The sequence below is a fragment of the Orcinus orca genome, chromosome 19 (assembly GCF_937001465.1).
Source record: "Orcinus orca chromosome 19, mOrcOrc1.1, whole genome shotgun sequence".
In the NCBI taxonomy this organism is placed as follows: Eukaryota; Metazoa; Chordata; class Mammalia; order Artiodactyla; family Delphinidae; genus Orcinus; species Orcinus orca.
This window is the reverse complement of record NC_064577.1, coordinates 22,805,567-22,823,665: the sequence shown is the minus strand read 5'-3', so window position 1 is coordinate 22,823,665 and position 18,099 is coordinate 22,805,567. Positions and strand designations below refer to the sequence as shown.

At 46.6% G+C, this 18,099-nt stretch overlaps 1 protein-coding gene across 27 annotated transcripts in view; it reads right to left on the bottom strand.

Moving 5' to 3' along the window:
- Positions 1–18,099, bottom strand: part of CEP112 (centrosomal protein 112) — a 412,427-nt gene that overhangs the window by 34,214 nt on the left and 360,114 nt on the right. For 25 of the 27 annotated variants that reach the window (XM_033438326.2, XM_033438327.2, XM_033438317.2 and 22 more), the window contains one exon: positions 8,019–8,108. The exons of 1 other annotated variant lie outside the window; for it this stretch is intronic. In XM_033438326.2, the coding sequence (XP_033294217.1) occupies positions 8,019–8,108 (90 nt within the window). Of the gene's footprint in view, positions 1–8,018; positions 8,109–9,943; positions 12,771–18,099 lie in introns of those variants that run through there. One more of the 27 variants, XM_049701502.1, reaches the window with a different exon arrangement.

The window sequence follows — 18,099 nt, the reverse complement described above, 5'->3', positions numbered from 1 at the left end:
GTTGCAATTATTATTCCTGTTTTCATAACGTGCTTAGGGATAAAACATAGTTTTGAGCTGTTAGTACTTTTAAGTAAATTTCACTGCAGATGAGTTAGCCCATAGCAGCTAAGACTGTGAAGTTTTTAAATCCATTATGGAAAATGGAAATCTGTAAAAGACGAATTCTTCCTTTTAACAACTGTCATGATTGTTGCTTAATTGATTTTCTGTCTGCATCGCATCTTCCTCCGTAAGCCTGCCTGTGACTGTAGATTTGCTGGTTACCCTCGATGCTGACCGAGGTGTTTCAAAGATAAGCGGTGCTACCCAATGAAAGCTTTACATATATTGATGTTGGTTCTCCTGGTGTTCATGTTTCTCCCCGACAGATCACTGGGCTTGGTGGGAAGCCAATACATTCTTTGGGAATACAAATGATAATGTTGTAACAGTACAGCAGGCGGAAGGAGCTGAGATGTTAACGTTATCCCAAAGCTACTGATACCAAAGGAACCTGGGAAGGAAGCAGAAGAAAGCTCAATTTCTCAGTAGAGAAAATCAAGGGCTCCTTCTGAGGGCATCCCATGGAAGAGATCTTGCAAGGAAGGTCTGCCCTATTTCAGGGAAGAATAGAATGGCCGGCACTTGTGACAACGTGGATGAACCTGGAGGCCATTATGCTAAGAGAAGTAAACCAGGCACAGAAAGAAGAGCTCACTCATCTATGGAATGAAAAAGAAAAAAAAAAAAGAAAAAGTTGAATTCATAGAAACAGAGAAGAATGGTGATTGCCAGGGGCTAGAAGGTGGGGGAAGCTTCTGGTCAAAGGGTGCAAACCTCCAGACATCAGATAGTTCTGGGGTCTAAATGCAGAGCCTGATGACTATAGTTCAAGATACCGTATTAGGTACCGGAAATTGGCTAAGAGAGGCCACTTTTTTTTTTTTAGGCATATTATGCTTTATTATTTCAAGAAAGGTAAAAATGCAACTGAAACGCAAAAAAAAGATTTGTGCAGTGTTTCATGATTCAGTCTTGGTAGGTTGTATGTCTAGAAATTTCTCTGTTTCTTCTAGACTGTCCAATTTTTTGGTTTATAATTGCTCGTAATAATATCTTATAATCTTTTTTATTTGTGAGAATAATTGTAATATCTTCTCTTTCATTTTTTTCCAAAAGGATTACATATCCTTTCAGTATAATTGATAATCTAAGAGAGGACACTTTAAATGTTCTCACCACACACAAAAGTAACCGTGGGAGGTGACGGATGTGCCAATGAGCTTCACTGTGGCAATCACTTCACAAGGCATGTCAAGTCATCACGCTGTACATTTTAAATACATACAATTTTATTTATCAACTATACCTCAGTAAGACTGGAAAAACAAAGACTGAGGACACAAAGGGGAAAGGTGGGCCATGTGGCAGAGGGTGCTGGCATCCTGCTCCGTCTTGGTTTTCCCTGGACCATGGACCCTTTGGTGCCAGAGGCCTGGGGAAGAGCTGAGGGCCACAGACGAGCCAGGAGAAGTCTTGATAATCCTACTCACCCCAGACGAAAATTATGGAAAAAATCTGTAATCTTTATTACAAGAAAAGTCTAGAAAAGAATGTGTGTAGAAAAAGTCCATCTAGACCGCGTGCAGGATGCGCGTTACAAAGCCCTGTCATCACTGCTCAGGCGTGGTGGCCTTTGAACTCTCCACCCTCAAACTCCCTGCACACACGATGCCGCTAACCCTCCCTCCGTCCCTCCTCCACTTCTTCCTTTCTTCCACGGATTCACTGAGTGCCACGTGGGCCAGGTGCTGGGCTAAATGCTGAGTGTACGGATGAAGAGGACACAGTCCCAGCTCAGGGACCCTCCCTCAAGGAACAATGTCTCCCGAGGGAGTCTGATGGGAAAACCTTTAATGGAGCTTCACAGAAAGTATGAGCAGAGCACAGAGCAAAGGGGGACAGGGCAAGACTGTCCTGAGGATAAGACTCAGAAGAGCAGAGGCCCCACAAGCAATTCAGTTCAACAACAAGGGCTGGGGATGCCGTGAAGATGACAGTTGGGTCCTTACCCTCAAGGGGCTTAATGTTTAGTAGGAAACCATCTCTGGTTTTCACGACATTAAATTCTTCTGGCTCTGCTCTCATCTTTCTCACCATTCATCCCTTCTAAATCCTCTCTGGATCTTCCCCTACTTTCTCTGGCCCCTGGAACCTGGTCCAGCCCATGGTTCCGCCCACGGCCCTCTCCCCTCTCTGCTTTTCCTTGTCAATATCACCCGTCAAGATAATTCAGAAACGTCCGCGCTTCTTTCTTAAGTTCTAGATCCAGATTTTCAACGTGGCCTCTTTCTTACCTTCTAGATTCAGACTTTCTTTCTGGGGTTCTAGTTCAGATTTTTAGCTACCTGTCTCCAAAGGAATGTCGGCTGCCAGCATCTCAGACTCTGCCCCTAGACAATGATGCTGTTGTCCACTTGGTGTTATTTTTGACATATTCCTTTCTTTTACTCTCTAAGTCTGTGTTCTATGAATTTTAAGTGAGTCTTCACATCTACTCTTTTCCTCTTCTACTACCGTTGACAATATCCAGTTCAAGCCCTTGTGATTTCTCTTGCGACTAGTGATGTGAATTTAGTGTGATCACCTATGAATTCATCTCTTTTCGTATTTTTCCTTTTATCTTCTGCTGCTGGATTAATCTTTCTAAAGGAAAGACGCAATCATCTAACACTACCCAGTTAAAGAAAGAAAATCCTCAGTGGCTGAAAACTGCTTTCTGACCAATGACCGAAGTCCCCGGCATTGTATCCAAGCTTGTTGGGTGCACAGTGCAGGGTAAGGAGTAGACAGTAACAAAGATTTGATGCTATCGCTATTTTTAGTGGATGAAACGAAGGTAGCTAACTTCCTGGGTCCTCGCCCCACTGACGCCCCCTCTGGCCAGGACGCCCCCGAGCCTGCTCCACCCCCGAACCCCTCGTCCTAGCCCAGGGTCCCCTCTCTGCTGGTGACCAGCTCACGGGGCCTTCTCCTCTGTGAAGAATTATAGCCACGCGCATGGCACCCGCGTTATGTTCTCTAGTTTCTGAGGGTTCACATGCATCTTGTTTTGGCGTTCACGTGAACCCCACGGGAGGTGCTATTACTGACATCTTAGGAGGCTGATATGTGCACCAGTTAAGTGACTTGCCCAAGACCACACGACCCGTGGTGGCAGAGGCGGACTGCTACCTGCAGTGCTTCCCTGCTGCGTCCTACTCGCCCTTGAAGCCTCTTCTGTTTCCCCTCCCTGTGTCTCGCTAGGGGTCTCAGGACAACCTCTGTTCCCTCCCCGAACACAGGGAATTACCAGATCCACCTCTGCTGAAGCATCTGCTGTGTCTAGGCCTTAACTGGATATAAAATGCCTGCTGCAAGGCTGTGACTGGAATATATTTTAAGACACTTTAGGGTGACCTGCGCCTGCACAGCCCAGACCTGAATGCCTGGACACACCAGGTTTAGATGAGAACTAAACCAGCCAGTGGCTGAAACACGCCGGCCAGGAAACCCGAGAGGCCCCGGCCGCAGGTGCTGGAAACACTTCCTGCCTGTCAGCAAGCACCAGGCCCTGCCTTGGGTGCTGGACCCTTTCCCGCAGGGTCGGGAAGACGGCGGGCAGTACCAGGGCTGCATTCTTCCCGCATCGTGTGAGCTGAGCCTCGAAGCCTTTGGAAGAAGAAGAACGTCTTTTAAATGCCATGACTGCAGTCTACACTTTACACCCATCTCTGCTCTGCTAGACTGTAAACTCCTTGCGGCTGGAAGGAGAACTCATCCGTGTTTCTTCTCAGTACCTGTCATGGGCCAGCACAATACGCCTGTCAAAGGCATGCAGTGTGGGGTAATTGTATGACGCTGCTGCGAAATGCACAGCACTGCATTCCCTTTATTAGGTCTCAAAGTATTAGTTCTTCTCACTAATTTATGTAAAAGAATCTTCTGGGAAACGGAGTGATCCATGTAATCAAAGCTACTCATACGTTCGAAACTGAAAAAGCCCAGTTCAAAGCAGGGGTTTTGTTACGTGCATATTAACATTTATATTACGTATTATACGAGGTTCAAGGCTGACATTGTTTAGCGCCTCCGTGGTAAGTATATGCTTGCTTTGCACAGTGTTAAGAGCGCCAAGTAAAACTGTAGACTGTTTCTTTTCCTCCCTCTCTTTTCTATAATTTATCAGACCGAATTATTTTGGCAAGGGCTAGCAAATCACCTAGTCTCCCTGTGAATAATGAGACATTGTTTGTTCCCAAATAGGAGATTTATTTTTACCCACAGCCTGAACCCGAGTGATACACGCCATAGATGCATTTCACACTGTGGTCAATACAGTGGAAAATCATATCCCGGGGTGGGCCGTCCGCTTCCCCCTGCCCCGCCCCGCCCCGGTTCTGCCATTGCCATGGTAGGGAAGTCGTGGCCTTTTCCAATGACTCAGTTTCCTTACATAACGAGGAAGTCTGATCAGAGCTCTGATCTCCCCTCCTTTGCTGCAACTATGGGATTCTTGCTCGGATCTTATCGGGAATTAGAAATTATTAACTCCTGGTATGGAGAAAAAGAATGATAGCTTTTAATTACTTTCCTATTTCTGGATTACAGGAAAGATATGTTTCTATAAGGCTGACTGAGAGGGAAGTTGGTCTTTTCTAATTTTATTGGTGTTATCTTGACGCTTCACAAGGGGTAAATTAACCCTTTGTAACCACGGATAAACCAGCCTTCCCTGGGCGCCCTGGTGACAGACCTGCCGAGGGTGTGGAGTTAGAGGAGAGGGTTGATGCCACTGGGGCAAGTGGTGGGCAGCTAGGGTACCACCCATCAAGACCTGATGAGAAGCAGCTTTTTGCGTTTAATTAAAAACACAACTTTTAGAATGCCTCATTCATTTTTTTGTTTTTATAAAATCAAAACACAGGAATTTTTCTTAAATGAAAAACAGAGACAGTTTCAACTTTTTTTTTTTTAAGCAAGCGAGTTAAAAAAAGAAGCCCAGGAAATTGTCCTTTGTAATCCTGCCAGTTTCAATTTTGATTCTTTATGCAACTAGTATCAGGATAATAATATTTGGTTGAAATGAAAGAGAAGAAAAGTTCCAAGAAGCTGTTCTGCACACATTTTGGTTGTTTGATTGGCTGATGTCAGGCTAGCTACTGTTATTTTGCAATTGCTTTGACAGACGCAAAGAAGAAAAGAACAATTTCAACATTTTAAAATCCCTCAGTAAGCATATATAGAATCAGACCCTAAAAACTGTACATGACGATACTTCTGTACTTCTAATTATTTCTGACTACCTCTATTAGTGTCGCGAATGGAAAGGTCAGATTTAGATGAAAGTTAAATCAAGTTAAATATGGATGAATAGTATTTATGAAGTGCCCATGATTTGTTCTTCAGCCTTACTGAAACAATTGGCATTTCTGCTTAGCTACACCCTAGGATCTCGTGGAAAGAACCCAACATTTCATGGTTGCAAAGATTATGAAATATTCAGCTTTACCCATGGGTATTTCCTGACATTTCTTTGGTGAACTGGAGGCTAATAGAAGATATCAGGAATTAGCGTAAGAAACAGTCTAGAAAGCTATTGTCACTACAAAGATGAAAGCAACTTTGATGATCAAGCAGAAGCCAATGAAATAAGACTGAAGTGGTTCCTGAATCCTCCCTATTGTCCATCTGGGATTTCTTAATTTCCCTGCTCTCAATATGTTACGGAATTTTCCGTGTGAAGTTCTGCCATGAATTAGAGTGATGTCAACAAAGTCTTACCTTAAGTCATATTCTATCACAAACTGGGGAGGGCCCAGTCCTCCAGGGAGACCTGTTTCCTGCTTTTAAGAAGCTTGTCTTCTTTTAGTTCCAGGCATCCCAGCCAGCTGGGGGGTTGCAGGGAGGCTCAGATGACCTCAGTGACAACGGAGCCTGTGCCAGTCCCACCTGAAGGCCACACAGCCACCCAAGGACGTATTTTCACCTGTGGCCAAATGGGCTCTGCTTCCGTCTGCTTTGCTCTTTGCTGCTCTCTGCCCACAGGGAGTTAATGGCGTTGCCCGCCGTACCGGGTGTCTGGGGCGGTATTTTTTTCCCTGCCGTCCTTAATAAACTCACTTCCCCTATCACTGCTAGGCAGCTTTCTAAACTAGAAATGCTGTAACTTAAAAACTGTCAAGGGGCTTCCGTGGTGGCACAGTGGTTGAGAGTCTGCCTGCCGATGCAGGGGACACAGGTTCGTGCCCCCGTCCGGGAAGATCTCACATGCCGTGGAGCGGCTGGGCCCGTGAGCCACGGCCGCTGAGCCTGCACGTCTGGAGCCTGTGCTCCGCAATGGGAGAGGCCACAGAAGTGAGAGGCCTGCACACCGCCAAAAAAAAAAAAAAGAAAAAAAACCCAAAACTGTCATGAAAGGAGCAAAGATTTGGAATTCAGCTAAACCAGGGTGTGAATCCACCTTTACTGGTTACCAGCTGTGTGACCTTGGACGTGTCACTTAACCTCTCTGGGTTTTAGCGTGCCAATTGGGAAATGGGGGGGTCATATTGGCCTTACATGGTTATTATCAGGATAAATGAACTAACATGTGTAACGTTTCTTGTACAGTGTCTCTCATCTTGTGGGCCTTCAATAAATATAGTTACTATTAGTTTTTCATCCTAGAATTTCCTATTTTGTGACCCTATCATGGACTGTCCGACACAGACCCTATACAAGACATATCGTATATAGACATGATATATACATACATGACACAAAGATGACATGTATATGATGCAGGGCATACATTAGATGGTAGGAAGGAATTACAGGAGGTCAAGTCCATTCAGTAAGTGTTATTACGTGGCATCTATTAGACGCTCACACCTGCCATTCTGTGCAATCCCTACCTTGGGGTCTTGTTTGTAAACAACTCCAGAGATGACAAAAGTTCCTCTATTCGCCTTACTTCAGGGCTTACTCTTCTGACAAGGCCAAAATGACCTAACCCAATATCCCTGCACTGAATTGACTACGAGACAACCAAAGTATGAGCGTCTGCCAACACCTACAGCGGGTTCTGTCCATAAAGATTTGTGGCAATTAGCAGAATTTTAGTAATGCTGTACGCAGTAGCTGAGGACAGTGCGTTTACAAAAGGTTTAAGACTCATGAAGTTTATTAATACACGGTTGACTTTTCAGTTTACATTTAGTTAAATTTACTTTAAATGTAAAAGAATTGGATGAAAATGATCCTGTGGTCACTGGCTATTGTCAAAGCCAGACTACTCTGGTTATACTAGATTGTTTCATTAACACACTGGAAAGAAGGAGGAGAAAATTAAAATTCAAAAGAAAACATGATCTACGTCCCTGTGTTCTGATATGAGGACGCAGCAGACACCGTTGGCTGCGTCCCCAACACATTTCCCCTCTCCCTTGTCCGGGCTGTCCTTCCTTTTATGACTCCAACGCCGGCAGGCAGACCCTAAGTGGTCCAGCCTAGTTTGGTACCCTCCAGCCTCCCGCCAGCCTCCCGTGTGACCTGCTCTGAGCGTGTGACCTGCTCTGGCCAATGAGATGAGAAGGGAGTTACGTACGGGGGTGCTTCTGGGAAAGGTCTCCTGACTTTGCGGAAGGGCACCCCGGAAACGTAAGTCCCTTTTTGCCCCTGGATACTGCTAGATCCGCGCGGGATGCCTGGAGCTGCTGTGAGCACCGCGGAGCTGGCTTTGGGATGGACCCTACACGGGACGTAGAGCCGCGGGAGCGCGAGAGAGGCGGAGCCAGCGACCCAGGGCTCCCTGCCCAGAGCCCACCCTACCTACAGGCTTTCTGCGACAGAGGTTAACAGGTTGCGAGGCAACAAACAGATCCCTTTGTTGTTTACGCGCAGCAAGGGGCCGAGGATTCTGTTACTCGCGGCCAAAGCACCCGGTGGAAACAGGACACACGTGAGCTCCTGGACCTGGAGAAAGTGAACGAGCAAACCAGCCGAGCGGGCAGTACCTGCTCCTGTGCTTCCAGTTCCTTGTGCTGCAGTTTTTTCTCCAAACATCGTGCTTGATTCGAGCGCTTTTCTAGCTCGTCTTGTAAAGCCTGAAACGGTATAAGATAAATACAAATACATTAAAAATGAGCAGCCTTGGAAAACAGTTTTACCACCTGAACTGGTATCAAAAAGGCCTCAGCTCTGGTCTATTACTGCGGCTCCAAAACCAGCCTTTTCGTTTCAGGCCCAGATGTTTTCTACTTTAGGAATAACTAGCATCAAAAACTCCAGACTCACACACCAGACACATTAGCAGGTGTCAATGCATCTTATAAAAACATCTCCTATTCCCAGCATAGACACACAAGCACGCAATAAAGTGTAGAACTATTGCTAATTAAAGTAGCCCTATCAGGACACCTGCGAGGTACACCCACACTCTGAAAAGTGTCCTGATAGCTAGGAATCGTAACACTGGACCGACATGACGTTGTTCAAAATTATACTCTGGTCATTGGAGTATGTTATGGTAACCTTAAAGGCATTTTTTATTAAGCCGTCGAGGACGGCATGGAATTTGAGGAAACTGTAAGAAATAGACAGAGATGAACACTTTCAGTTGCCAAGTAGCTGTTGGAAATCAAATTCAGGTTCAGGCTGGGGGAAGCCGGGAATGGAAAGATCAGTAAATATCATTGTATCCATTACTACTTTAAGTAAAGAGGTGAACTAGAAAAGAAACAGGATCCATTCAAACAATCTGATGTTAATTATAGATATAGCACGTGGGAAATGACGGTGAACAGAACACACTCTCAAAGAGTGACTGCAAAGATGCTAAACGAATTCTCAAAATAAAATTCATTCAATTAAGACTCCTGAGTTTCTGCTCTAGGCGAAGGACTGTGACACGTATTCCAAATAAAGCGGTGAAAGAAAACAGACAAAACACATTCCCTGCTCTCACGGAGCTTCTGCTGTACTGGGGCAGACAATAAGCAAACAGTGAGCATAATATATGTCAGTGGTAAGTGCGGAGGGAAAATACTGCGGGGAAGGAGGCTATCCTGGAACGTGGTGAGGAGGGGTGCTGCAGTCTTAAACAGATGGCCCAAGACAACCTAACTGAGCCAAACCTGAAGGAGAAGAGCGAGCAGGTCACAGAGACACGTGCAGGAAGAACCTTCCAGGCAGGGACCCCTGCACATACCGGGGGTCGAGCCACGTCAGGTCCCGTGAAGCCTCAGAGGGCACTTGAGGACTTCAGGCTTTATTCGAGGTAGACGGGGGCTCCTGGAGGGCTGTGGGCAGGGTTGCTTTGGTTGCCGTGAAAAACAGATGGAAGAGGGACACGGGCAGAGGCAGAGAGGCAGGGTCGAGGCCGTGAAAACACACCGGGAAAGGGTAGTGGAGAACTGGACCAGCCGGGGGCGAGGCAGCGGCAGCTTCCCAGTCTATCTGAAGACAGAGATCGCAGCTCCAGGGAAAGGACGCAGAGCATGAAAAGTAAAAACAGAGAAGAGACTCCGGGATTTTGGCTTGAGCAGGTAGAAGACCGCAGCTGGGGAGGTTCGGGACGGGAGGGACAGGTGTGGGGGAGAAGGTCGGAGCTTAGCCTGCGGTATGTCGAGTGCGGGATGCCTGTTCCACATCCAAGCCGGGATGCTGGGCAGCAGCTGGGGGAAGAGTCTGCAGTTCAGACACGATGTCTCGGTTTGTATCCACTAAAAATTCTTTCAATGCAATTCCAGCCTTTTCTCCATGCAGACAGAGACCATGGTTCTTACCTTTTTCTGGAGTTCTAGCTCCACTGGAGCGTCTGGCAAATGCCGTGTGGTCACTCCCCACGTGGAAAACAGTGCTTATTATTTTGCCTGTGATTTCAGGGAGTCCAGTTGCCTGAAGCCTGTCCCTGGATGGACCCCAGGCTAAGAACCTCTATTTATGAGCATAGGGCTTCCCTGGTGGCGCAGTGGTTGAGAGTCCGCCTGCCGATGCAGGGGACGCGGGTTCGTGCCCCGGTCCGGGAAGATCCCACATGCCGCAGAGCGGCTGGGCCCGTGAGCCATGGCCACTGAGCCTGCACGTCCGGAGCCTGTGCTCCGCAACGGGAGAGGCCACGACAGTGAGAGGCCCGCGTACCACAAAAAAAAAACAAACAAAAAAACTCAAAAAAAAAAATGTTTAAAAAATGGAAAGTAACCAAGTAATATCCCACTTTCCAAAAAGTGAAAATGTATCAGACTAAAGGAAAAGGACAGCTGTTCCTGGACTCATAGTCTAAAAAGTTATTAGGTCATGAGATGTTCATCCTCAGTTTGCCAGAGGCCTGTATGAACACAACCACAACTACTGAGCGAGCACAAGAAGGACCTTTCTTTTAAGTTGTGGCTTCTTTATTCAAAAACCTTCCAATTTGACAGTTGGCACACCCACAAAACAGAACTTCTACTTTATTCCTGAGAAAAGCCCAAGGCCATTAAAGAATGGAATGCCCGACACTGGGCCAAAATCTAAAACAAAATCCAACTTGAACGGCCATGCTGCTTATTCTGCACAAGGAGGCCCCGCCTCAGCTCTGCTGTGTGAACTTGCATCACTGCGGAAAGACAGTTCTTTTCTCCCAGTTAAACCTGCCTTTAAATGCCATGCAAGTGGGCTTGCTGGGCCTGGCCACCCTCAGCCGGCTCTCAGAGAACTTCGTGGGGACTGTGAACAAAGAATGACATTCTCCAGAAGAAAAACGTACATGACATAAGCAGCTCTACAAGAACAACGAGGGCAGGCCACACTCTTTAAAAGGGAGCCGGTTATAGGATAATTTGATTTGTTTATTTAAAATATGAAAGTAGTGAGAGCACATTAAAGTGTAAAAGATTTGACAGTTTCATGGACTCTCCAGGGTGAGGAGAAGCCAGGGTAGCTAATGTGCCCAGAGGGGCACCTGTGATGGTCCCAGAGCTCTGCTGTTCGTCGGAGAAAGAGTATTATAGTCAACGCTATTTCCATAAAACTTATAAACATGGTTCGAGGCCAGCTGCTCAACTCGTAAAGCCACTCATTAAGGACTTCTAAAAACCAAAGTATCGGGGCTTCCCTGGTGGCGCAGTGGTTAAGAATCCGCCTGCCAATGCAGGGGACGCAGGTTCGAGCCCTGGTCCTGGAAGATCCCACATGCCGCGGAACGACTTAGCCCATGCGCCACAACTACTGAGCCTGCGCTCTAGAGCCCGCGAGTCACAACTACTGAGCCCACGTGCCTAGAGCCCGTGCTTCCCAAGAGAAGCCACCGCCATGGGAAGCCCACGCACCGCAACGAAGAGTAGCACCCGCTCACCACAACTAGAGAAAGCCCGCGCGCAGCAACGAAGACCCAAGGCAGCCAAAACAAAACAAAACAAAACAAAACACCGAAGTATCTCTCATAGGCCTTAAACAAACATGAAATGATGGCAGATACATGCCTTTTAATAATGGACACATGAAATGCAAGTTCGTTTGAATTATAAGTGGTTAAAAAGTTATTTAATACAGGAAAACTTCATTGGAAAGGAGAAAGACTGGGCTGTAATGATACACAAGATATAGTCAGAGCGTCCCTAGTGTACAAGGCATGACAGAGGCTTTCAGACTTAGGATTTAGCACAAGTTTTTCTAGAGATTTCTGACCTTGTCTTTGGCCAAACTCTCAGCCAGGTCCTCCCCTCATCTGAGGGTGGGACTGGGGGGTGGGCGTCCATCTGGCCGGCCGAGCACGCAGACTTGTCTCATAACCCGGGACACCTGCACTGCAGGGTCTCACCAGACAGCATGATCTCAAACTCCCCACTTTCCCATCTTTACCAAAAACCTCAGTTGTGAGAAATGTGGAAAAATCCACTTGCAGATCGAAACAGAATCAGTAGCACAGAAGTCACCTTTCTCCTGAATCACACATTCTACAGAACTGTGCCCTCCACTTTTTAGGAGTTTTCAGACCGGTTCTCACTGACTTGAGATTTGGTGTGTCTTCCGTGCACCCTGCCTCATTCTGTGTTGCCAGGTCGTGGCTCACGCTTGTGTCTGGCTTGGTCACAAGTCACCACGAGGTCGGCGGTACATCTTCTGGGCCAGCCATCCGTATGAGGGCCGAAGCGTAAACGGCTCCTTCCCTGAGTGCTGGCCCATAGAACGTGTTCTCCCGGAAGTGGGACCTTGAATGATGCAGGTTCTTTTATTTGAAGGGACTGGATTAAATCAGATGTAAGCGAAAAAGATTGCGGATGAAGTTTTGCCCTATTTAAGTATAAAACTGGGGTTCTCAAAGTCGTTGATTTTGCGTTAAGTCTGTGGTCAGGAATCAAGGAGGCCGACGAACCTCTGCTGGGTGAGACACAGGAGGGGCCTCACCAGCGGCAACTCGCGTAGCCAAGGAGATGAGCAAGGAAGGAAAGCAGAGCGTATGAAAGACACTGCCAAGAAGGAGCCAGTCCCGCAAACTGTTAAAAACTGGTGAAGCCGGGTGGTGGGTAGATGGGGATTCTGCATATTATTCTCCCTACTTCTGCGTATGTTTGAAAGTTTCCATAATAAAGAAAAAAAGAATTTTTAAAGCTTTTTCTAGTTAAAAAACATGAAGTCACCATATCCTTCCTTTCATGAGGTTTGAATTTACTGTTTTACTTCAGAAAAAACAGATGATTCATTCGTCCTTCAGTGAGTAGGCGGGATGTGTAAGGATTTCCCCATGTATATTTTGGAAGCAGGGAGTGGGGTGTTCATATTTTGACCTCAGGAGAAGATAACAGGAAAGGGAAGGCTTACTTATATTTTTATTGAGATACAATTTACTTATGGTAAAACTCTAAAATTTCTTAAAAAAATGGTGATGGTCTGTTTTCCATTTAAAACATGTCATATGATTTAAAAGTTTGTGTCATAAAATATCTGTTCAGATAATAAAATCTTGCTTATAAACCATCTTCCACTGATTGGTTTATCCATCAAACCGAAATGACACCCGACCTGTGACTACAGTGAAGAGACACAAATTATGAAAGGGAAGGAAGCAGAACTCTCATTTAAACCTTAACTGCCTTTTTAACAATGCCCAAGGTTACAAATGGTGCTGACAATATTTCTGATCAGTAGGTTTCCTTTGACAGGTAAATTGACACAGAAACAGCAAATGCTTTTCTTTCTACCCCTGCTAACCGGAAGGTAAGGGAAAATTAAATAAAACAATAAAATCTCATTACTTTTCTTAAAAAAAGTCACATCTTAAACAATTGGGATCCAGCAAAAAGCCCAAGCCCTGTGCCCCGGATGAGGATTAGGGGAGGGGTTAGGGGAGGTGACACAAGAGCAGAGAGTGGCGTTTTGACTGGGGGGCCCCTGTGACTCCTTTTTTCATTTTATTTTATTTTTAAGTAGGCTAAACCTACTAACAAAAGCAACAAGTCTTCTTCAGCTGAAATGCCGGTCAAGATTTCTTTTAAAGTGATTTCTTCAGACCTACCCAGGATGAATAACAAACCGTAAAAACGTTTTATTAGTGATTCTGTGGAACCGAGAACAGGTTTGTGCTCTAGAGGTGAAGTCACTGAACTAGAACCACAGTTACTGCCGAGGCCGCTAACATATTCAAAACACAATAGTATAATTTTTTTCCTTTAAGGCTTCCATTCAGGCTTTTAATTTTTTCACGCTCCATGCAAGTACCTTTTTTTTTTTTTTTTTAACCCTCATAAGTCAGCCTCTCGTGGTACTGGTATGAAGAAAAGGGGTTTTAATGCCTATGATACTCTTCACATGAGGCAAAATTCCTTTCCGGTGAAAACTTTTTAGTTGTTGCAACAAACCACAGGAATGAGAAATTGCACTTTGATATGAGTGATTTTATAGTATTTATTAGGCTACTGATTCAACAGAAAAGGCAAAAGTATTGCAGCCAATATAAAAAACAAGAGTAGCACTTTCACCGAAGAATACGAAAGTTTTCGCTTTCCCTCTCTTTTCTTCTCCCTCTCACCTACTTTCAGGCCTTTAAAATTTCCTAAAAACCTTCCTTTAAAAGTCTTAAAACTGCACTTTTTAAAAAGTTAGTGTTTCCCAGTCTTCACAGAGGTTCCAGGAAAAGAAATCACGTTATTCCAAAACTTGGATGATCTAAGGAAGCTGGAAGGTCCTAACACACCTCGTTAATGTTCCCCAGTCACACAGAGACCGTCCTGACATCACCCACGTCTCCTCTGGGAGTGGTCAGTGCATCTGTACTCAGGAAATTCAAAGCACATTTGCCCTACTGCGTCCCTCCAGACAGCTTCACTTGCGAACACATTCTTATCTCGGGTGGTAGGAATCTAGGATCAAGTTCAAGAAGCCCGGCTACGATGTTTCAGGATCTCAGAGGAATTTCCTCATTCAGCCTGTGTGATAAGCATTTGCACTGCAGTCAGTCTCTGCAGAACAGAGGCCGCCCCTCCTCTGCGTGAGCCCAGGGAATGCGGAGCGCCCGTAAGTCACTGGTTTAAATTTTTACTTACTTACATGTCTAATCGTTCACACGTGCAGTCCCCCGAGCCTGCAGCATCATTCCAACCCCTGCCAACAGACGTGAATTTCTACCCCGTTGAACCTGAAGTCGTATTTCTCACTAAGTCAGTATGTCCCCTATATGATAACGTATTTATGAATTGTGAATTCATCTGACTTCTCCCCTGCATCTTAGACTATGAGCTTCACAAGGGTAACACTCCTGCCCATATTTTTACAGTAATCTCTGAAATGCTTAGTAAAGTGTTGGGACTATGGTAATAGTAGTTACTGGTGACATGAACCACTTATATAAAGAACAAGCTGCTTTTCATTGGAAACAGTTGGGGTGTTCCTGCTAAAACTTCTCCAGATTTCATTCCCCCCCTCAAATTACATAACTACCTTTCCTTACTGTGTCCCTAGCTAAAAATGTCTGAGGTTTACCCAGTCTGCTCCCTCAACTGTCCAAAGGGGTGTCCCTTCTTGTTTCCTCAAGGGAGGGCATCCATCAGTGCCCTCATTTCTCTTTTCAAATTCTAAGGGGTTGGTCACAACTAGCGGACGTTTAGTCCTGTCCAAAATGGCCATTGAGACGTTGGTGCAGGCCAAAAGGTCCTTGGTGTTTGCGCCTATCAAAACGTCCACTGGATTCAAACAGCCCATTACATTTCTTTATACTTTGGTTAATAGAATAAATGTATTAAAGATACTAGCATGTTTTATGGGTCCAATAATTGTGCTGTGGCTGCAGCTGCCAACGATAACCCCCCTGCCTCGGTGGCCGGGCACAGGGGTAGGTAGACGGGCTGGGGTCCAACTCCTACAGAATCGCGGGGTTCGTATTAAGTACGTGCACCAAGAGGAGACCTAAAGTTAGAGAAACGCGCAGAGGATGGCAAGTCGGGGCTGGGATCTCGCGGCGCATGGTGTGTTGACACGTCACCGGGCATCTGGTGGAGGGTGGAGTTTGAAGGGAGGAGCCTGGCCCAGCCTCCATGTAACACGGGCAGTGACAGAGCACTGGCTCTGGAGGAGCGAGGACAGGCGTGCTCTCCTGATACATGGCAGTCGCGTGTGACAGCCACCGTGAGGGGACACCAGGCATCTGATTAACCCTCCCACCGCTGCCCCATTGCCAAGGGTTAACGGGAGATGTTCTCTTGAATCAGTGTCCTGTAGATGGACCACCCTGGGGGGCCACAAGGAGCACCTGCTGCTCTTTGGAGGGGTTTCAGTGGGTGTGACCTCCATACGTACCTGCTAGTCAGCGTGGGCCGCCGTGCCCTCAGCTGCTGCCCAGCTACCGGCTGACCCAGCCCAGCCAAATGGGGTGTGGAATCCCTCAGACATTAGTAAGGTTCCCCTACCAGTAAACCAGTCATCACTGGTCAGATGGCTACAAAAGAACAAAAGTAGCCCTTCTTCTGTTGCCTGGCAATATAACACCTTTATCTGGAAGTTCTCAGGGGAATATGGCAGCAATAGTATACTCACAAAAAGAAAAGCCAGCGCTACATGATGCTGGTTTCTGTTACCACTTCCACTTTTATAACAGGAAGAGGAGTAAAAGGCACTGACACCACGAAGAGGCGGGGCTCTGCAGTGCCTGATGGACGACTAGTTGGGACCTGGATAACACGACAATCATTCCAGACGGGACCAGAAAGCATCCGCACAAGGTGGACGCTGAAGGGGAGATAAGGAAACCCGACAGGTTAAAATGACATGCAGAGAAGACTCAAACGCAAAGCCACGGAAGAACTCTCTCCGTGATATTCGTGATGAAGGAGTCCTGACGATGCTGCCAGAAAGAACTCACTGAAGAGGCAAGTCAACCCAATTTCATCGCATGGAATTGAAATTCCAGATGAGTATAAAGTGACCAGATGCAGAAGACCATTTCCTGGGGACGATTCAGGTGCTCAAGACAATGAAAGAATTCTTATTTGCCCGGCTTGTGACACTGTTCGCTCTTTAGGTGCCAGGCACACTATTCAGTGACAACGCCTTCAAGCGGCACCGACACAGGTCAAGCACGTATGGACTGTGAGCTGCTGTGTGACGCTACACTGTGCCTCTGATGGACCCTTTAACCGTGAACAGGCAAAAGTACACTTACGAATACATACATGAGAACACACTTGCATTTGCACAGGGAAGAAGGCTCAGCGTTAACCCTTCACTGTGCAGACGGGTCTCAAGATTGCAACCATGACTGCAATTCAACTACTCAACCTAACGCAGCTGTACGAGGATGCCTATTTCATCTTTCACAATCACTGTGGCGAAAAATACCTTCTTTGGGTCTAACATGGGGGTGTATGACAACGGAAAGTAACACCTGTACACCTGTAAGCGTGCATGCGTGCTGTTTAAACTTCCATTTGTGCCTTTGGAAGATGAAAATGACACTTTGGAGTACGCTGTGGAGAAGGCGGAAGAAAAGTCAGATGACCAAATAGGTCGTGTTGAGGGTGTATGTCCGTGGAAGGACTGGCAGGGCAGAAGACCAGACACCCCAAGAGTGCAGCAGAAACCTGGAATGTTCACACATCAGTACTAAACGGTGATCACAGGACAGACAGCCCAGCAGAAGCTGGCACGGCACATCTCAGAAGCTGGTGGTCGCACATCACCCTTCCATGTGGAGATTTACTGAAGCGCTAACAGACAAATGGCAAAGTCGCGACAAGTTGTCACCCAGGTTCCTGGTGGTCACACTCAAGTACAGCTCCAGCTTCACAACAACACTGACAAGATCAAATTCATACAACCGAAACTGTACACGATATTATCTAACACATACGACGCCAACAGTCGGGTCCATACGTACTCGAGAGTAATTGCCCATCCGCTTAAGAGTAACCCTGCTGATTCATGATGAGGAAGAACAACAATAAATGGAAAATCCAAAATCCACCACGAATGACAATAAAAATAACGTCAATGAAATTTTAGCTAGGTTAAATGTTTGTATTATTTAGTGAATCGTGGACCCAGTGGCCTTTCTGGACAGGACCACGTGCCCGGCAAGGCCCGGCCACATGGCTGACCCCTCCCTTTCTGCGAGCCTCTCTCGGCGTCTCGTCTCTCCCCGCTGCCCGCTGGAAACTGGTCCCCTTGCGCGCGTTGTTCGGGGGAACGGACGTCGGCTCTGGGGAGACACTCTTCAGGCCCCTTCAGTCCTGATGCTCCTTTTTCCCATGACGGCCACGTTTCTCAAGCATTTTACTCCGTGACCCAGATTCTCGCCCATCAGCTACCATTTTCCTCACCTGGAGCCTGACTTTGGTCTCCACACCTTATTAAACTTGCTCTCTGCAGGGTCCGCAGTGAAGCTTTCCTTGCCAACGCGATGGCCTTTCTCGCATCTCTGCCTGCCTCGACCTTTCTGCTGCCCTGAGCGCTGCGAGAGCCCCCCCTTCCAGGGCTGCTCCGAAGCCACGAGGCCCTGGCGACCCTCCTCCTCCTCCAGCGCTTTGCTCATCCTCCTGTTCTGCCCTTTAAATTGTGGATCTTTCCCGAACCAGGTTCTCGTCGCTCCATTTTCCTCTCTAAACAGTCTTCTTTAGACAATCCATT